Raw genomic sequence first — 22,868 nt, forward strand, 5'->3', positions numbered from 1 at the left:
AATTTGCTCAGTTCTGGAGCGCCTTCTTCTAAAGCATTGATATTTCTGTATCTTTTCTCTCTACCCTGTAATCAACACAACCATGAAAGCTATGGCGGCTTTCAGCATGGCACAGGACCGCATTCGACTGAAAGATGGGGCCTGGTAGTTTAAGCCCAGCAGCCCAAAATAGTGGGCAGGCATGGGCAGCAACATTTTTTGTGAAGGATATTTTACTAAATGTTCTTAATCAGCAATGACTTCCACACGCCTGTCATGGACACTGGTGTCCACATATGGTCACCTTGCCACCCCTTATAGTGTGAGGGTGCCTGAAGGATACACACAACAGCTATATTTCTACACCCAGCGGCCTTTACAGGATGTATTTATCAGGCGGTTGGCTGCTCCGCCATCATATTGGCCACCTAAACGCATTGAAGCTGGATAGTATGGATTTTCAGACACTGGCTTTGGCGTTAGTTTCCAGCAACCGTTGGCCAATGCTTCTTTATTTTCAGGAGTTATAAAAAAGTTTGGGTCTAATAGTACTATATAGCTTGTCAATAATATTAGCACAGAAATTTGCTGCAACTAATACACCCTACTAACCCCCCTTTTTTCAGCTTTTTGCTAATTGCAATTGAATGACAGGAGTACCAGTGTAACCATAGCAATAGATTTAATTAATTACAATCACCTGTGTCTCTTATTAGCGAGCTTATTATAAAAATAAGAAGCAGACATACTGCTAATATCAGTTAAAACAAGAATCACAAATGAATAAGCTTTTAAATGAAGCTGATCTCAATAACTCAGTTGCAGTATAGGACCAAAAAGCTTGTCAGTTACCTATATTAAAAATAACAAATTATAAAGTATCGGTACAGATAACAAACAAATCGATTCACTATTTTTAGTTCATCCCTTATGCATGTGGTTTTATTCAATATTTCGAACGATGTAAAAAGATGTTAAAAAGAGCATAACTACAATGATACATGTTAGAGATACGGACATAGTAGCAGCCAAAGTCAGACTTTATTGGCCCAAATATATTTAAAGGGACAGTCTAATGTCCTTTACACCCCTACTATGAAGAATGTGTGTTAAAGTACTCCTGCAAGTTTCTTGCAACTGATTGGCTGCTTAAGCTGTCAATCAGTGGCAGTAAAATACTTCCAATGAAATCAGTGGGAGTATTGCTGTGTCTGATTGACAGCTTAAACATAAATGTGAAGACTTTACACATGCGCACTGGGGTCTAAACCTGCATGTCTAGAGCCCTGCATGCAGCATTCAGCAGAGGCAGCGCTAGATCTGACTTGGGGTGAGCACGTCCTGTGCAGGGAGATGCATTCAGCCGAATGCACCTCCTGCAGGGCATTTAGCTCGGGGGTTGGGAAAGGGGCAAATGCATTTGAGGGGACCCTGTAGAATAAAAGGACCACACACCTATCATTTGCATTAGCGTGCATATGATGGCTGGAGTGTCCCTTTAAAAAAAGTGAATAAAACATCAATTAATTAATGGAGGCCCTCCATATAGAAGATTACTTGCATATTCAAGTAATATGTATAATTGATATGGTCACTCACATAGTATGTATGAAAATTAGAAAGGTAAAACTAGTCTTTATGTATTCACATAATTGGCCCAGCGAGAGAAACTTTAAAAAATGCAGTATTACGCATCAGCCTTGATTTTAATTGCATACAGCCATTTAATTGAGATTCACTATTGTTTGCAATGTTCCTCTGGACATGGTTAGCAGAGTGAATTTTTCTCCAGAGTACCGAACACTTCAAAAACAGCGAAAGAGCTCATTTTTAATCTAAGCGTGTCGTCTTGTCTATAGCGAACTGTTCAAAATGCAATACCAGAGCCTTAGCAACAGTAAGGTCAGGAGAATTATCTCAATATATATAGCATTTATCAGTGTCGAGAACTCTCTGTTATCAATACATGTCAATCCTTTAATGCCATTAGGCTTTCTCGAGCAGCCCCTGGGATTGCGGAGCCAGCTTGCAGGGACAGCATCTCGACAATCACTCACGGAATTGGAGTAATATAAAATAACCTACTGCACTCATCGATTTTATATGCTCTGGTGCAATGTAAACATAAAATTCAATATATGGTTGATCTCGTGTTTCATTTAAAATGCTAAATCACTGCTTGCACCAAATCTAAAATGCTGGAAACACAGAGATTAATCAAAAGTAGGGAGATAACATTTTGGAGGAGGTTTGAAAAAAAAATGGAAAGAGATATGATCCGGCAGATGGATGTGATAACTGTATAATAAAAGACTTCTTGCAAGAGACATTGGCCTTCTATGTATTGAACAAATATAAGACAGACACTGTCAGTCTGTTCCGTTCACTAATAAGAGGAGCCTAGACAGAAGCAGGTCAAATGAGGTCCCAGAGCTACTAAATGATTGAGTACTGCGGACGTTGCTTTATATATGTACGCCGGAACGCCGTAAAATCTATTTTACACTTTAGAAAGCACTCGCGGAGTAATAAAATAGACATAACACTATGTGTCACCTCAATTGGGTAGCAAGTGAAGTGATTCATGCAAAGTTAAGCACCAACCATTCATCTGCTCCCACTTGGAAGATTGGATAGAAGCTCCCAAAAGTCAAAATAAGCCAGAAGAAAAGAAGATGGTGCTTTTTTTCCCACTAACCTGCTACATCTAGTTAACCGTGAGTAATGAGGACAGGGCCCTGAGCGACCATTTACAAGTGCTAACAAATGGTGTAAATAATGATCAAAAAAAAAAGAGTTGCCATGGCGATTACAACTTCCAAGGTCAGTGTTAACTATCAGGTTTCTGTTTTTTGGAGTATTACATGGAAACCAGATTTAAACTAGATTTAAATTACAAAAAAGTCATCTTCCACATGCGGCTCATTCACTTGGTCGGAAGTCCAGCCTTTCTATGTTAGCTCAGCCAAATGCCGGGTTTGGTACACTAAATGGGTAGTCAGACGTGGGCAAGGTTGGCCGTCGGGTAGGTTCAGGCAATATGGATACCTTGCTCCAGATAGCTGCCGCTTGGCTGTCCGTAGCGGGCCCCCGATGCCCTACACTTCTATCTTCTATCAATCAAAATATTACAAATATTACATATATGATAATTTTTTCTTTCAGGCAGCAGGAAACAAATGTTCATACGCTTCAATGTGCATCGGTGCATAGAAGATGACTGTCCCCGGTTTGCATAATAATCCTGCACAGCGTTCTTTATGAATAAATCCACCATCATCATTTAGTTTCTGGCATTTACAGGTTACTATAGTAACTGCGCACAACATCCATGACACCAATGCCCTGTTTAACTCATACTCATCCAATGAGGGGCATTTAGCCATATATAGGGTTGTTTTTGGAAATAAAAAGCAATATACAGACTCTGTTTTCCAAAGGAAAAAAAATCATTGGTAACATTCAGAAAATACTTTCTATCACACATACCTAGGATAAAATAAGCAATTACCAGGAGTCGTGGCATGGTAACATTGTATTTGTATGTGTCAAAAGTAATAGGAACCCCTTTCCAAATGTGTGAACTCCACCGATTCAGCAATAACATTCTGATGGAGTTATTAATATAACACAAAAGCCTGTGATGTGCAAGCAGCAGACACTCGTTCACTACCTATTTGTACTTTGTAAGTCAGCAAATTACTAATGCCTCTCACATCTGGACTATCATGTTTAAACAGCTTGATACTTGATGGAAAAAGTCAAGCAAGCATTAATATTGCAGAAGCCACGTTCAGACTAATGGAGGTACACCTTGTCTCCGAACGTAAAGGCGCAGCGCAGGCGGAGGAAGCATTCAGCTTATGTTACAAATAGCAGATTAGGTGCAATCTGACGTCTGAATGGTCCCCTGAGTTTCCACGATCACTGTAACCCTTTAAGTACTGGGTGTCCAAGTATTTTTTATTTATTTTTTAGATTTTGGTGTATATGTATTTAACCATCACTTTAATTGTTAATCATACAAATAATCATTATTAAATGCTAGCACTAAAAAGTACCATTACATGTAAAAAGTTGGATTCCGCGACACTGGCATCTAGCCTTTAAAGATTTTTTTTTAACTAGGGGAGGCCGTTTACACAGACTCCTGAACATTTTATGCATGCATTATTTTTTTATTAAGTTTAGAAAACGAAGGACGTAAATTTATTTCCCATTGACCTCTTGAAGAGCACCCCATGTGGCCCTATACTTTTTTCCCCAGCATGCTTGAAAAAGGGTGGCAGCCCTTCTTTCTACAAATACCTTCTCCTTCCTTTCTTTAGTCATATGATTTCCTCCACCTTCAGCTTCGCTAACCTGTATCAGAAACATTACAAACCTGGGAAACTGAGGTCTCTTCGGATATTAACCCTGAAATAGTCACACTGTAGTCACTGTAGTGCCGGTCTAAAGGTGGCAACCAAATGGTTCTAATAAAGGTTCTTATGGAAATCATGGGTATAAATATTTTCTGGATACTGTACTCAAGCTGGGATTTTAAATGAGTTAAACCAGTGAAAACAGCACCAAAACCAGTACGCTCAGGGATGTGTGGCCCTACGAATCTGCCCAGTCACCCCCAAAACCCTAAGACATGGGAGATGAGAGGTTGTATAGCCATAAATTCTTTCGTTAAACAACTGCCAATGGTATAATTCTATATCCAAGCCTAAAACATCTTATCTGTTCCCATGCCGCTGTTTGACTTTGAACTCCATAATTCAAGAATAAAAGTAATTAAGAGTTTCTTAATTAAACACTATAAGCCTGTGTACACTCTCAAACAAGCCTTGCAAAACGCTTGGTGAAGGATTCCATTTACAGAAATGCCAACTGAAGTGTTGTTTTAGATCTCCTATTCCAAAATATTGTTTTAATGTGTATAGCATTCTTCATTTCTTATGAGTGTTTGATTATGATCACACATGCTTCTTAACTAGACTAACCGAGTGTGTAATTTAAAATGAAAAAGTCAAATCTGGATGAAACAAATAATTTATTCACAACTGCTGTAATTAACAGTCAGAGAGATCTCTTGGGGTCTGAAAATTATCATGTAAATTCAATTGGAAGCTGCAATGGATTTATATTGGTTTTTTTTAGTTATTTTATATTTCCCTAACGTAATCTCATGTGTTACATCCGTTCAGAAAATAATGCGCTTTGTCTTCCTAATCGTGCATATAACAATTTTTTTCAAAACGATATTTTCCAATTTTTCACATACGGAACCTGCGTTATGGAAATGTACATTGGATGATGAGCTGGGAAGGAGCCAGTCTTTTATTTGCTGAAAATGTCCTGCTTCCAAGATATTGTGTACAGTATACTCAGTGGATTCTACCCCTTATGAGTTTTTTCCAAATGATTTAACAGGAGGTTAGATTTTTTTCTTCATTTTCCACCTTGAATGTGACTCTGTTACATTTTATATCAATGCATATGCTGCCAAAATCTGAAACAATGTCCTCTGTATATCTCACCTATTCAGGACTTCAGCTGCTTTAACCCATTGAGTGCTAGCAAGGAGCACAACACTTTGAGTATACTCTTCCCCTGCGTGAAACGGGTTAATTGTAGGCTTCTTTAAATACTTAATAATAGGTGTTTTAAAATGTTTAAATATTTGACCATGCTTACAAAAAAAAAAAATATTTGACCATGCAGTCTTTAGATGTTATATATTTAAATCAAAAGTTAATCGCCACACCAATAACTGATCAGATGAAATCCTATGTTTGCAATTTGACATTTAATATACAATCATATACATGACATGCAAACCATAATCACCTGGGAGAGCGGTTTCTCCGGTTCTCCAGGTCACCAGGTTAGGCATACCCACTACCACTCCAATACAGATTTCGGGTTATCTGCGGCTAATCCTGTCCTTATAGATGGTGAGTTCTGTCCCTTTCATGGATATACCCACCCGGTATAGTTTGTGTCACGTACCAGAGACCCGCCTGCGGCAGCCAAATTAAAGCTAGCCGGAGTGAGGTCTGCGGGTGCTGCCTAGGTATCCATTGCTGTCTCCTGAGCTTTCATTTCGGGCGGTCTGCAGTAATTAAGGATCTTTTGTGACACACACTAGGGCCGCGTCCATGATGTGTGGCGGGAGGTGGCAGCATCTAACTACCTGAAACTGCTGTATACAGGCACCCTAGTGTGGTCCTCTGTTTGTAACAAAGTTTTGGTGTTTCTGTTTCTTGGCAAATATGAATCCTGAAGCTGTGTAGGACCCCTGGCCTGTTTGACTACTCTCTGCCTACTGTTTCTGTGTCTTGTTGATCTGCTTCGCATACCTGGCTATCCCTGACCACCTGCTCCATGTCTATGTCTGACTACCGACTTAGTGAACCCGGGATCGGCTGCCTACCTGTCTTGTGTACCTTGCACAGCAGACTGGGACTACCTGTTCTGTGTATCTACCTGTGGCATCTCCTGTATGCAGCTATCTGGCCCTCCAGCAGTTGCTGTGCTACTCTACAACTCAGTTAATACTGTATTTGCCTCTATCTGAGCCCCCAGGGAGTGGGACGTGCCTGTGACCCACCGTTTCATTTTAGTGACCCAGAGAAGTGACGCTTCACCCGGAGTCCCAGATAAGACATGGAGAGTTCCCTGGTAGGCTTGCGACTGGCCTCAGGTTTCTAGTGCCCTAGGCAAAGCGCATCTAACCCCATCTCTTTAGTCTTTTAGTAACGTTTGTGCAACACTAGTCAACCAGTAAGATATCAGCATGTATAAAAGGGGTATCATCTTGCCTCTTTACAAGTCAATGCACTGGTCCTTAAAAAGAACATTATGGAACTAGAAAAAGTGCAAAGGAGGGCTACACAATTAATAAAGGAATTGAAAGACCTTGGGGAATATTACAACATTGTAGGGCTGCAACTAACGATTATTTTTTCGATTAATCGGATTAAAAAAAAAACAATATGCAAACTTTTCGTCTATTTAAAATTTAATGAACTGGATGTTAAAAAACAACTTAAAATTTACATTAACATTCTTATTTTGTTACGAGAACCCAAACACAATATTTATCAAACTAGTTTTAATACCTAAACCACTCACTTTGCCCCGGCACTTTGCACCCGGCACTTTGCACCCTGCACCCAGCACTTTGCACACTGCACCCAGCACTTTGCACCTAGCACTTTGCACCAAGCACCCAACACTTTGCACCCTGCACCCAACACTTTGCACCCTGCACCCAGCACTTTGCACCAGCACTTTGCACCCAGCACTTTGCACCCAGCACCCAGTCTCCCACTCTGCCCTGCACCCACACTCACACTCTGTCCTCCACCCCCACCCTGCCCTGCCCCCACACCCTGCCCTGCACCCAGTCTCCCACTCTGCTCTGCACCCTGCCCTGCACCCAGTCTCCCACTCTGCTCTGCACCTTGCCCTGCACCCACACCCCCACCCTGCACCCAGTCTCCCACTCTGCCCTGAACCCAGTCTCCCACTCTGCCCTGCACCCCCACTCTGCCCTGCACCCACACTCACACTCTGCCCTGCCCTGCATCCCCACTCACACCCAGCCCTGCACCCAGTCTCCCACTCTGACACTCTCACACATAGACATTCACACATAGAGAATCACTTACCTCAGCTATGGACTCGTTCTACTTCCAAGCTTCAAGAAGTTGAAAACTTTATTTGAACGGCAGACCAACATTGAAGCGCGTCACGTAGCTCAAAGAAGGCGGATACTGCAGCGCGCGTAGCAGAAGCCGGGAAACGCTCGCGGAGGAGGTAAAACAAGCCGAGTTCTCCAACAACTAATCGATCGATCGATTAATCGATGACGGAAATTGTCGACAACGATTTCCGTTATCGATTATTATCGATTTTATCGATTCGTTGTTTCAGCCCTACAACATTGTATAAACACATTATGTGAAGGACGATTATAAAGAAAATCCCATGACCTGTTCATTAACAAGAACGTACAAAGAACAAGAGGTCATCCACTGAGACGAGAAGAGCAAACAAAAGGAATTTATTTTTTTACAATATGAACAATAAAGATATGGAATTCACTGCCTAGAGAGGTGGTTCTATCAAATACAATGGATGCCTACAAAAAGGGTCTGGATATTGTTTTTAGAAAAGCAGAACATGCAGGGTTATAAATAATAAAACATTATTTAACCCCTTCGTGACAAAGGCTGATTTTACTTTTTGTACCCTTCGTGACAATGGCCGTTTTAACATTTCTGCGCTGCTCGTGTTTAGCTGTAATTTTCTTCTTTCCCGTTTACTAAACCCACACACATTAGATATTGTTTTTTTCAGGACAAGAAGGGCTTTCTTTAGATGACATTGTTTTGATTGTATCATATTATTTACTATTAAAAAAAGTATAAAATATGGTGAAAATATGGTTTCTAACTTTTAGTTGAAAAATCTTTTACTCATCTATAAAAGGTAATAAAAAAACCTGCTAAATAGATTCTACTATTTGTCCTGAGTTTAGAAATACCCAATGTTTTTATGTGTTTTTGCTTTTTTCTGCACGTTATGGAGCAATAAGTACAGGTAGCGTTTTGCTATTTCAAAGCCATTTTTTCCAAATCTGGTAATTCTTCCCCCCATGTGCCATTTCAGGTATCTTTGAAATCATATATTTTTGAAAACTAGACAGCCCAGGGTATTCCAAATGCTGGTATTTTAACCCTTTCCAAGCACTTATTCTACCATCAGCCTTTGTCAAACTTTATGGTAGTAATTTTTTTGCATTTGTTTTTTCACACACATTTTACTTTAGGTATAAATAAACAGGTTCTGGTATATGTCACTATCAAAAAACACCCCAATATGTGTTTAGCAACATCTCCTGAGTACAGCGATACCTCACATGAATGATTTTGCCTGGCTGTTTGGGGGCAAAAGGGCCACATTTGGGGCATGCGCATTTTTCAATGTTGAACTTTGGCATTTGGGGATCCACTGCCCATGCCCTATTTGGTACATCTTTGAGCCGGGCAATTTCAGTGTGCCCAATAAAGCTATATATTTTTGAAAACTAGACACCCCAGGGTATTTCAAATGCTAGTATTTTAACTCTTTCCATGCACCATATCTACCACCAGTCTTTGTCAAACTTTGTGATAGTCATTTTTTTGCATTTGTTTTGTCACACACATTTTACTTCAGGTATGAATTAAAAAGTTCTCGTATATGTCACTATCACAAAACACCCCAATATGTGTTCAGCAACATCTCCGGAGCGCAGTGATACCCCACATGAATGATTTTGCCTGGCTGTTCGGGGGCAAAAGGGCCACATTTGGGGCATGCACATTTTTCAATGTTGAACTTTGGCATTTGGGGATCCACGGCCCGTGCCCTATTTGGTACATCTTTGAGCCGGGCCATTTCAGTGTGCCCAACAAAACCATATATTTTTGAAAACTAGACACCCCAGGGTATTTTAAATGCTGGTATTTTAACTCTTTGCATGCACACATTTTACCACCAGCATTTTTTCAAAGTTTGCAGTAGTATTTTTGTGTGTGTATTTTTCCCACACACACCTACTTTATGTATGAATTTACAGCTCCTGGTATATGCCGCTGTCACACGACACCCCAATATGTGTTCAGCAACATCTCCTGAGTACAGTGATACCCCACATGCATGGGTTTGTCATTTTTGGGGGGAACTAAAAGGCCACATTTGGTACGTGTGCATTTTTCTAATTGGAAATTAGATGTGTGGCCATCCTTCCCCCCGTGTTAATTGGGACCTTGTTGAACCCGGCCAATTCAATTTACCCCATCAAATCATACATTTTTTAAAGTAGACACCCCATGGGCATTTAATATGCCAGTATTTTAACTATTTCCATGCGAGAATTGTTTTAAGCTAATATGCTAATTTTAGGACTTGCTCACAAAAATATATTTTTTATATATATATTTTTTTATTTTGCCTTTTTTTAAAAAATTTTTACATTTTTTTTCAACTTGAAGGTTCCCCTGATAGTGACATCAGTGGGAAATTATTTTTACATTTTACTGTTTTTTTTACTATTTTTTTCTAATTATTATTAATTTTATTTTTAATTTATTTTTTCTAATCACACTGTGATTAGAAAGCTGAGCTCCATTGACTTGCATGGTTGAATGCAGTACCTATATTCAACCTGCAGATGGCGAAGATCACCGGCAGCTGCGGCTGTGACCGCCTCCTAAACGCTTTTAAAACGGGCGTCCGCCGCCATACAAAGTATGGCGGATGTTGACGCCCCGGGGAGGGGCCAGAGATGGCCCCTTTGTGCCGATAATGGCGTTGCTGAATGCCTCGAGGTCGAGGCATTACAGCAACGTCGTTTCGGTGCAGAAAGCGAAAATAGATCGCTTTCTGCACCCGTTTAATGACGTGCCGGTCCTGGCACGTCATTTGTCGTTATCGACTTGAATTTCCGTGACGTGTCCGGACCGGCAATTGTCATCAAGGGGTTAATATTTAGAGCTTCTTGAGCCTATGAGAAATCTGATTAACTTTTGGAGTCAAAAATTGCCTAATTAGGGGTGTTTGCTTTCTTTTGGATCAAAAGCAGGTAGGCTTGAGCTTGATGGCCCTCCACATGTTTCCCTTTCATTATTCTTCATTATCAGCTCTCTTCCCATTTAACTTCTCCCTAAACCATTCCTTCATTACCCTACTCCTCCATAAATGTTTTTCAACTCCACTGCTTTTTACCAATTTCTCCCAATTTTCTACTTGAATCCCTTATTGCCTTCCGCTGCTTTTTTTCACTATCTTTCCTCTGTGATATTCTTTAATATCTTGCTATTCTAAACTGGTCAACATTCCTGAAGTAAGCTGCGGAAATTTAATTTGGAAATGAAGTTCCAATTTGGTCAAGACAGCCCTGAGAGTCTTGTCACGTTGAATCCAGGACACAAAAGTAGATGTTGTAATTTTGCACATTCCTTAGTGTTTGATTATCTTAAGAGGGCTCACTTTAACTAACCTGCAAAGTGACAGCGGCCCTCTAAAACCGAGTGCAGTGTCTAATATTGGGTCGCCATTCTCAATTTGCTTATTGTCTACTAACTGCAGAACCACAGTTTTGCCATTCGATTCTTGATATGTGTTTAAATGCATCACTTTTTGTCAATAAGACCCCAAGGCGAGTAGTGAGAAAATGAATTCCATTTTTCAATAAATTGACAATTAATTTTACCATTGTCCTGAGACAATACAAATAATGTCATCTGTATGAGTAGGCATGAATAATTACCGGTAATTGTTTATGCTAATAACAGAAGGTTGGCTTTGTGCATTAACTAATTATGGAATAAAATTAGACATCCCCTTGTTTTACTTTTAAAATCTACATCATATTCCAAATCACTTATACGTGGGACGTATGAATATTTTTTTTAGCTCTCCCACAATAAGTAGCATAGTTCACACCTTCTTGGCAAACCTAATTAACACAGCTAATTATGATTAATATTATAGCAGTATAGTATTAGTAACATATGTATTACTCAAGTATGTATTACTGGGGGGGAGTAGGTTTGGGCATTTATCATGCTCTATGCAAGACAACACTATTTTTAGAATATCCGCTATCATATTACATACTGTATACAAAGCAATATCACATGTCACAATGTTGCTTGCATTGTTTACTCATAAAAATGTCATGTCTATTTTATTTTAAAGCTTAAATAATCGCTAGAAAATGTATACACTTAAAAAAAATCAGTGATGAAATATACAAATTCTGTCACATCTCAAAAAATGTATTAAATCAGTAAAAAAAATCAAAAATGTACATGTGTTAAAATTTTGCTACATAACTTATATAATACCTCAAGGTTATATGTACTATATGCCCGATTATCCTAAACCATTAAATGGTTGGCTTACGATAAAAAAAGACAAGGCGCCTCAAGACATGCATGCACAGACACTTACACCAACCAGGTACTCAACGCTAACATTCATTCACTGACACACTAACATATCCACATTCATACTATAGATAGTGAGAGGGGGTACATATTGAGAAATGGGGACGGGGTAACATAGTGATAAGGGGGAACATAGTTAGAAGGGGCAGATAAGAAGGGGATGGGGAGGGGGGTAGTGTGAATGCTTATGAGAATGAATCAATAAATGTGTGGATGAAGTGTGTGAATGCATATAAGAATTAATGAATTCATGAGTGGATAAATTGCTTGAATGATTTGTGAGACTGCATTAATGAGTATGTGTTAATGATTTGTGTGAATGAGTAAGTGTTTGTGTCTATCATGAATGTTTAAGGGATTTGGGGAAATTCAAAGATGGCACATAAAGGGTGGGCTTTAACAATAAATAAATAAATAAAAATGGGCTGCGCCCGGGCATATTTTTTGTCCCATTCCGGGCCTGCTCAACACTAACATGCACACAAACACACACACACACACACACACACACACACAAACACACACCCAAGAGTTCTCATCGAAACGGTAGTAAACACATTCATTATATTCAGACTCTATACGACGTAAAACAAATGTAATATACAATTAAAAGTGCATAATCTCCTGGAGAGCGCTCGCTGAATGCTTCCCTTATGTTAAGCGCTTTATACTGTATGGTAGCGCACAATACGTTGCCGCTGTATAAACGAGTCATAGAATAAGTTCGCTTTCGGCGGGCTCCCCAGAGGGCGCTGCTGCTTTTGCTTCCCAGGGATCAGTGCTGTTTGTCCAGAGTCTGCCGCTATGCGGCCAGTTTCGTCATCGCATTTCCCAGGGAAAGCCTTCAGCACTAATGACGAGAGTTTCCTATGGTTAGGTTATTGTTGTCCTCTTAGCCTTGTTATGCTCAGCTGTAACCGGACCGGAAACGTGAGTTAGAGGTACAGTAGTCAGGGAGTTATTATATCCGTGCTTATCAGGTAATATACGGATAAGCGATTATATTATATACAGTAAACGTGTGGGGTCTGAACTTGTTATTTGCGCTCTACATTTTAAGCATATTACACAGGGTACTGACATTTTCTAGAACCTCATGGAGTTAGTCCCAGTAGTTTGTGTTTCTCACTCCAGACAATACTTGAAACGCCTTATCCGAGACTGAGATTGTAAAGCTATTGTTCTTATTTGCAGCTGTGGCCCCAAGAGACCTGGACTGCTATTACTAAACCATGGCTGAGTATGCAAGAGTTAAATCCACTAAGCTGGTGCTAAAGGGAGCAAAACATAAGAGGTAAGCAATATTTAAATGGCTAAATGTCCATAAAGCTTTATTAAATATTGGCAGTACAAGCTAAAAATGAACAGTTATTTAATGTGTGCAGGGCCAAATAAAATGAATTGCTCCCCAGCACTATACATTTTTGTGTGTCCTCAGTTAAGGGCATAATATAATGTCACAGTTTTATCAAAAATAATGCATGTTAATGTACTCCAATATGCATTTTTCATTAAAATAAAGCACTTACCTGAGTGGCTGTTTGCATCACTGGGATGTCTCTGTGATAATTTAAAAGGACCGGTCATCTGTCATATATCATCTTTTCATCTTAATATGATGACTGCAGTGTCCTTTTAAAGTAGCCATCTGGTCACTGAGGGGGAGAAAATGTAACTGTATAACACAATTGAATGTTTCCACGTCATTCCAAAGAGCAATAAAAAAAAAAAAAAAAACAGTAAAATTGTTGATTTTGTCATTAGACGGACATACGGTAATGTCTTTATACTTCTTGTATAAGAGGACGCTGTAAATGTGTGTGTGTGTGTGTGTGTATATATATTTGTATTGCATTGCGTTTTAGCATCTCAATGACTTCCATTTCTCTAACTGTAATATGAGAAATAAACAGAACAAAATAACTTCCATTTTCCATCATTTTCAAAAGGAGATTCTTCTTCCGAGAACTTCAAGGAACAAATCAGCAGTGTCACATACTGTAAAAGAAATTCATAAATCAGAGCCATAAGCAGTGCACTTAAGTGCCCGCCATCAAAAGTCAGATCTTCATCTTTAACACCTAACATTCTACAAACAAATCTGACCAGACTGGAGCTCTTTAGAAATAACTTATAGGCCAAATGAAAACTTCAATGCATTGTAAAAAGAGTGTATTTGGCTGGCACTTTTTGTCACTGTCCTGCAGTGCTGGCATGATGCCAACTACATGAGATGCCACAGATTTTGTAGTATTTTTTTTATTTATGAAGGAAGCAAGTATTCTATAGATTTTAAATGGTGAAATGCATTTTCTGTAAAGAAATTGGGCATTTTATTTCAGTTTTACAATTTTGTTTTGAAACCTAAAAAGGGCTTTTGGCATTTGAAGTGCATCATAAAAGAAAACCAATACGTTTCCACGTATGATTGTTAGAGATAAGAAAAATCCATTCCATCTCCAGAAGAGACTGCTGAAGAGACACGTTTATGGAACTTTACATGCTTGATGGATCTTTTTCTTTGGTAGCCCAATAAAAGTGAAAGACTCCTTGTTAGAGATGACAAAGTAACCATCAGGTTTCTGAGTTTCATCAGCCAAAAGCTGAAAACAAAGTTGATGTGTCCCTCCTGTATAGATAGACAAGAGCATGGTGTAATATTTTGATTTCAATGAATTAGTTTTCTAAAATATGTAATTAAATGCCACCTTAATAGTCTGCTACATCATTTTTAATTGAAGTTTCTCATTGTAAAACTATACGCTCATTGAAAACAGCAATGGTTTTAAAATAAATGACAGAAAGTAATTTTATATTAAATATCCTTGTTTAGTAAGAAGAAAAACAAAGAAAAGAAAAGAAAGAGAGACGAGTCTGAAGAAGACAAACTGGATATTGTAGGTGAGAGCGCTAACCGGAGATTACTTTTTGCATTGTCCTTTTGAATTTTATCTGCATAATGAGTGTAATGATTATGTGAGATGAAGAATACTGTTGGATTTATTCTACAAAATAAGGTGAGCTGATTATTATACAATGATGTCAAAGAGTTGCTAATGTGTCTGGGTGGCTGTTTTGTGGAGTCACTTACAGGCGGACTTTCACAATAACTAGCAGTTGGCTCTTAAAGTATGAGCAATTGTGCTTGTGTGAGAGAGACAGCTGAGATAAGAGCTGTCCCAAGGGTAACATTAGCCAAGGTAATTGGTCGGCGGCTTGTGTAAGCAATGTAAGAAAGAAAAATAGCCACTTGAATCGTGCTCCGAGTGTCCACAATTATTTTCCACTCCCTGTTCAAGATCGTGGGGGAAAGTATTTATTGCTTGTGCTGGACTCCAAAGCAAATGTAGCTGGTGCTGTGAAGTAATTTCACTAGATGTGATTTTAAAAACATCTAGTGTTTATTCTAGCTATTTTGTAACCAGACAAGTTCAATCTAATGCTAACAGAATTAGCCAGACTTTGTGCCTTATCACCAGAGATATCGTAAAATATTTATTTGGACATTGAAAAAATGCATTACAATTCTGTTTTAACTTGATTTCCTGGTGGTTAGGAAGTAAACAGGGAAAAGAAAAAATGTCGGTGCGCTAAGCTAGTCTCAGGCTCAAATAATACAAATGTATAATATGAGGCCTACCAAACAGTGTGAGCATGCTGCAAATACAGTGTGTTGGCTGTACAATGTATACAAAAAACAAAATACTGTCTGCGCTTCTCACCCTAATAAAGTTGGCAACAAATATATAAACATAATATAAATGAGAGGTTTTGGTTATATGAATTGGCCAAAGCATAATTAAGCTTAGGTTAGGAAGTAATCAAGCTCTTTTATTTTTGTTAAGCAGTGTAATAAGTAACTTCTAAATAAATCTTTCTCCTCCTCCCATCTTTGTCGGTTTTAACAGAGGATATAAAGACTTGCTAAGACTTGTTGAATGGTATAGTGACAAGCATCATCGGTGTTTATAGAATGCCAAACCTATTTACTGCTTCTGTGACAGGTGTGCAGTGTTTGCTTGACAATACAGTAACAGGAACGTTTATTTCGAATGTCTGACCCCAGCTTAACCCCTTAACGACCTTTGACGGTCCTGAACCGTCAAAAAATTAAATAAGCTTAGAAAGTGATCAACGATCACTTTCTTCGCTTAAACGGCGTTACTGTAATGCCTCGATGTCGAGGCATTCAGCAAGGCCGAGATCGGCATCGGGGGCCATGTCTGGCCCCTCCCCCGGGCGTCAACAGCCGCCATACATTGTATGGCGGCGGACGCCCGTTTTAAAAGCGTTTAGGAGGCGATCAACGATCGCCTCCTAAACTTAAATGGTGTCGCTGGAATGCCTCGATCAGGAGGCATCCAGCGATACCAAACACTTACCTCTGGATGGGCTGTGACCGCTCCGGAGAGCGGTCACAGCCGCAGCTGCCGGTGATCTTCGCCATCAGCAAAATGGCGGCGGCCCGGGAAAAAAAACAATAAAGATGAAAGAGTTCGCTAGACGGTCTCCTGACCCTCTAGAGAACTCTGGCTCCACTTGCAGGTTGAATACAGGTACTGCACTCAACCATGCAAGTCAATGGAGCCCAGCTTTCTAATCACAATGTGATTAGTAAAATATTAAAAAAATAATAAAAAAAAAAAATGTGCTAACATTTAAAAATAATTATGCAGTGATGTCACTAGATGAACCATCCAGTACCAGCAAAATGTGTAAAAAAATATAAAAAAAAGTATTAATAAAATAAAATAAAAAAATAAAGTTTATTATTTTGAGCAAGTGCTAAGATTTCTCAAAAATATCAACAAAGAGTTAAAATAAAAGCACTTCAAATACCCAAGGGGTGTCTAATATAAAAAAAAAATGGCTGATGGGGTAAATTGGAGTGGCCGAGCTCAAAGATAGGGCATAGGTACAGACTGACCAAAATGGAGAAAAAAAGCGCACTTCCCAAATGTGGCATTTTAAATCTCAAACAACACGACAAACCCATGCATGTCGGGTATCACTGCACTCAGGAGATGTTCCTGAACACACATTGGGGTGTTGTTTGACAGTGACATATACCAGGACCTGTATATCTATAACTAAAGTACAATTTGTGTGAAAAAAAAAAAAAAAAAAAATTACTATTACAAAGTTTGACAAAGTGTAGTTGTATAATTGGTGCATGGAAAGGGTTAAAATAACAGCATTTGGAATACCCTGGGGTGTCTAGTTTTCAAAAATATATGGTTTGAATGGGTTAAATTGAGTTAACCGGCTTCAAAGATGTTCCAAAGAGGAGATGGAGGCAGACTGACCAGATTTGTTAAAAAAGGTTTGGAAATCATAAAACGCTGCTTGTACTTATTGCCCTATAACTTACAAAAAACGGCAAAAAAACATAAAAACATTGGGTATTTCTAAACTCAGGACAAGTAGTAGAATCTATTTAGCTAGTTTTTTTACTTGCTTTTTTAGGTGAGTAAAAGATTTTTCAAATAAAAGTCATAAAATGTGGTTTTTTTTTCAATTTTTCACCATGTTTTTTTATTTTTTTTATAGTAAATATGATGATACGATCAAAATAATGGTATCTGAAGAAAGCCCATCTTGTCCTGAAAAAAACAATATATAACTTATGTGGGTACACTAAATGGGTGAGGAGAAAATTACAGCTGAACACAAGCACCACAAAAGTATTAAAACCGCCTCGGTCCCACAGGGTACAAAAAGAAAAAACGAGCCCGGTCCTTAAGTGGTTAAAGCGTGTGCTGGTTTATGTTCCCTTCTCTTCTCAATATGATGTTTACAGTTTATTCCATCTAATTCTCAGGAAACTGGTGGACTGTCCAAAGCTTTGGTGACATTTCAGGAACAGTGGCTATTGAAATGGACAAAGGGGCCTACATTCATGCCCTAGACAATGGGCTTTTCACAATTGGAGCTCCACACAAAGGTAATTTTATCTAAAAGGTATCTGACCAACACAGGAACACTGATTCCTGTCTTCCTGCTCCCTTTCATGCTGACTGCTTCCTCATATAAATCAGTCAACTGTGACATGGATATGCCCAAGTACTTGCACTACTGTAATCGCTTGGATTATGCATACACGTGTCCGTATGTGCTTTGTACATCGGTAATTGAGTGTTTCACATAGAAGGACTGGCGGACTGGAAGAACTTCAATATGTTATTATTGTAAGAGGTTTGTATGACACAAAGGCATGTTATCCTTTACTAGTAACTCTTGGAGTATTACAGGACTTATTGCATTAAGTAAATGGTAACCTTCTTTCCCCACAGATGATGAGGGGCCTGCACCTCCAGAGCAGTTTACTGCTGTCAAGCTATCTGATTCCAGGTAAACTAATAAATAGTCATTGCATATGATGTTCTTTCTCCTTTCCCTCTCCTTTGGTACGTATGTTGTGTGGCAAGGCTGACATGTAAAATACTTCTAGATCTGTTCAAATGCTAGTCTTCAGACCACAAGAATGATTAAACATTTTCTTGACTTATGTTAGTCTTGTCAGCTGTATTGCTTTTTCTATGTAACCACATTTTTGTCTTACATGATATTCCCTCAAAGGATTGCGTTAAAGTCCGGTTACGGGAAGTATGTGGGCATTAATTCAGATGGCCTGGTCATCGGTCGTGCTGATGCTATAGGGCCAAGAGAGCAGTGGGAACCTGTGTTTCAAGATGTAAGTTTTCTCTTGTATAATGAGCCAGACGTGTATAAGAACTCACCATTGCATTTTACTAGCAGCTTTATCTTATGATGAAAAAAAAAAAATATTTTTTTTTTTTATTTGTTTTTTTAGCCTTATGTTTCCCTTTACAGGAACTGATTAAGCTACACACACCTTGGCACGTCTTATTATAACTGCATGGGTCAATTAAAATGACAGGGACAGATTTTATCTGTGGACTATTTGACATGTACATTGTGCTTCTCAAATTGATGATATCAATTCCAATGCCTGTAAATACGTTTAGGACAGCGTACAATATAATTTTATTCAATGTATGTAAACAAGAGGTCTATTTTCATTTAAATGAAATATTTATATAGTTACGGTATATCTACTGTTTGTGTGTATTGAATCACTCCCTTATTCCATTGAGTGTACATAAGTGGCAAATTAAAGGGATAGATTTTTGCTATTTCACCAATTTACACCAATTTAGTTTGCTTCACTAATTGCTGGATCTACCCTGAAAAGTGCATACCAAATCTCAGTCCATGTGAACACGTGAGCGTAGTTCAATGATTTGAAAAGATAACACGAGGCACTCTTCACACCTGCACATTGTAATGCGATGGGTGGAACTGGCATATCTGCTTTTCCATAAAAGCAAAGCAATATTAAATCAATTGAACCTTCTCTTGGTGAATAGAGAACTCAAATCCAAGGACATTTTAGTTGGCAAGCAGAGACTGTGACACTAGCTGCGAATAACGAGGCGAGTCCTTACTCAAAAGAATAGTCCGGGTGACAGGAATGTTAAAAATGGTCGAATTTTGCTGGACTGAAGGTCACAGATTGCACAGTGTTGACTACTGAAACTAGAGTGGATTCTTAAACCTTACTAAAGTATGTTATTAAATTATATATGGTAGAAAACAGTCAGTAACCTACTTATGTGATAATTATAATGTATACTTGATTTAATTTTTTTGAGGCTGAAAGTTATGTTTTACCCTTACAGAGAAAAATGGCTCTGCTTGCTTCCAATAGCTGTTTTGTCAGCTGTAATGATGAAGGGGATTTAGTTGCACAAAGCAAATCAGCCGGTGAAGGAGAAATGATAAAGGTAAAGTGCTACACCTTGGCTCATTGTGACCGATACCAGTTATTTTATCATAGTGTGTGTAACAGTACGTTAATGTTTATCATTTACCAAAATGCAAAGTGAGCAAACAGAAAAAAAAAAAATATTTGGCGTGACCACCCTCTGCCGTCAAATACTTTGTATTATGTATATATATATAAATATACAATTCATTTGATTCTCCTCCTCCTTTCCTGTAGATTCGTTCCTGTGCCGAAAGAGAAGGCAATACAAAAGATGACATCCCCGTTGAAGACAAGGGAAATGTTAAGCAGTGTGAAATCAATTACATGTATGTGTTGTCTGTCAGCCCCATACTGTATGTTCCTGGAGCCTCACCGAGAATTGATTTGTTTAATAATTCCATTTCTCTCAGAAACATTAGTTATGTTCCTCCCTATAAATAATCAGCTGTGCTACGGGGTGTTTTAATATTTTATACAGCTTTAGATAAATGACATTGACTAGCAGCTACATCTGCTGGCTAAACTTAATTCATTTAGTAAATCTTTTAACACGCATTCCCTCAGATGGAGCGTTTATTGATGATGGTCAAAACACACAAGCATATGTAACAAACATCCAGCTGTGGATCATGTGAATGAGTAGTTACCGTGGAAAGAAGGAATTGGTTACATTTATAACGGAGCTCAATTTTCATTCCATGCATTAAGCCATACATCAGACTGATGTACTCCGGTTTACATTTGCATGCCATCGGTATAGCTGTATATCAGAATGTGGATGAATGAAATGCCGATGGACCCATACTGCATTGCATCAAATTGCCCACAAGGCACTGTCTTCCACATTCATCACTACAGGAGAAATGTCAACGGTATTTAAAGGGACTCTGTCATGAGATAAACAGTACGAACAAACCAAAGTGCACAACGAACATATGATAATACAACATACCGACCACAGGATAGAGTACACGTAGTCACCAAAGCTATAATACACAAACAAAATTGTTCCTCATGATCTAGTGATACAGCGAGGTAGGCAGAGTCACGACCCACAAAATCTGGATCCCGTACACTCCCAATGCACAACGTCTCAGCACAAACAGACATTGATGTGCGCATACAACATGCAAGTCAATTGCAGATGCGAGTGCTGTTTCTATGGTAACGCTATAATGCCGTCATTGCTAGGCTATTTGTCAGCAAATTCATCCACAATCCACTTCTTTGCTGTGAAAGTGGTTTCCAGCTTCGTCTGCATGTGAAACCTCATTCTTTCATTGGAGGCTGCAGGTAGATGTAGATTTTTGGTCACCGCTTTGATCATTCTTGTTATATCATTTTTGATACATAAATAGATGTAAACACACAGGATTATTTCATAGTTATATGTTATGTATTATTTATTTTTCGGTTCTTTGTTGACAGTCTCTTTAAGGCAAAATTGCTCACAGTCTCACGTTGGTTGGGGGGAGCATTTCTGGATGGATCCATTTTTAGATAAGTGAATTAGTCATTCGTCCACTTGAGTTTACAAGAGACCATGAAAACTTTCTTTTTATAGAAAATGTTACTTATTTTTTTTTATATTGTTGTGCCCCCAAGAAACTGATAGATATATGTATATGTTAACTATGTGATTCTCATTTTACAGAAAGAAGTTCCAAAGTTTTCAGGATCGTAAGCTTAAAGTAAGCCAAGAAGACCACAAAGATCTCAAAAAAGCCAGAAAAGAAGGAAGTTTCCACGAAACCCTTTTAGACAGGTACATTTGTCACATGCCATCGTTTAAACTTATAGCCACTTCACTTTATGTAACTCCTGTCCATTCCAATCGTAATCATTAGGCATACATTTTTTTGTGTTCCATTCGAGAGCCACTCCATTTGTTTGTAATCTTTTTATTTGATAGTACTTCAGCTGGACACATTCACTAAAGGCGGTGTTTTTAATGCATAGTTAAATGGATAGTCAAGCCATCATATGCACCTTAATTCGTATTGTATTTCCTATTGAAAATGCATGGGGGATTCTGTAAATATGAATGTGTTCAGCTGAACTGCATTCATTTGTTGGTGAGGCAGCATGGTATATACTAGACTGTTCGTTTATACTTGCGAGGAGAGTTTAAAGCTTACAGGTAGCTGTAACGGCAAAGCCCCAAAAAGCACTTGCTTTAGTGAATAATCCCCAGCGAGGACTCGACTCTGCAGATAACACTTGCAACTGGGTCAGGTGCCTGGTGAGTCTGGCCAAACTGGAGCAGAGCAAACGGATTTGGTACACAAGCTAATAACACTTAGATCACGTAACTTGGACCCTGTGAACAGACTTGTAAAACATATTTGTAACTTTGTATTAATTTTCATTTGTAAAATTATTTTTGTTTTTATTTTGCAGGAGATCTAAACAGAAAGCAGACAGATATTGTAAATAAAAATCTGTGGATCAACGCGACAACGTCTGCTCATTAATGTAAAGTGATTTTTTTTTTATTGATGTATTTGTTCCAGATTTTGTACTTTTATTTCATTAAAACGATTTTATTACCACCCTGGAAAGTCTCTGAATATTTATGAGCATAAACCTTTAGTAAAAAGGAGCATCCACTTATATCCTCCACTAAATCCAATTTGTGGATTGTGTTGTATATTAGCCTAGATCACATTTTAACGTAAATATATATATAATGATATATGTAATGAGGTTATTTTTATTATAAAACTTTAAAACTGTGGCTGTAAAAACCCACATTCTCAACTGGGAATGATCTTTTTGTGTATACACGTACAGTACGCGGTACGACAAACCCAAACTGGTGAGTCCATTTACTTTGATTCTCCTATTTACATATACATTATACTGCTATTTACATATACATTATACTGCTATTTACATATACATTATACTGCTATTTACATATACATTATACTGCTATTTACATATACATTATACTGCTATTTACATATACATTATACTGCTATTTACTAGCAAAGTTACACAATATGGATCTACATCTTGTGACTTGGGCCCATGACACGTGCTGCTGACATGAACACAAAAGATGCATAAAATCCAAATGAATAACATGAATAATTCTACTT

The 22,868-nt window shown here is 38.4% G+C and overlaps 1 protein-coding gene across 1 annotated transcript; it reads left to right on the top strand.

Moving 5' to 3' along the window:
• The first annotated feature begins 13,204 nt into the window (after positions 1-13,204).
• On the top strand, positions 13,205-22,201 carry LOC149285587 (protein FRG1-like). The gene is made up of 9 exons (XM_089495194.1): positions 13,205-13,266; positions 14,806-14,873; positions 17,794-17,916; positions 18,266-18,323; positions 18,552-18,666; positions 19,676-19,780; positions 19,999-20,090; positions 21,419-21,529; positions 22,165-22,201. Exons 1-9 carry the CDS (start codon positions 13,205-13,207, stop codon positions 22,199-22,201), a joined length of 771 nt encoding a protein of 256 aa, XP_089351320.1.
• The last annotated feature ends 667 nt before the right edge of the window (positions 22,202-22,868 follow it).

Source organism: Sceloporus occidentalis, unplaced genomic scaffold (assembly GCF_023333645.1).
Source record: "Sceloporus occidentalis isolate IW3139 unplaced genomic scaffold, rSceOcc1.0.p SCAF_77, whole genome shotgun sequence".
Taxonomy (NCBI): Eukaryota; Metazoa; Chordata; class Lepidosauria; order Squamata; family Phrynosomatidae; genus Sceloporus; species Sceloporus occidentalis.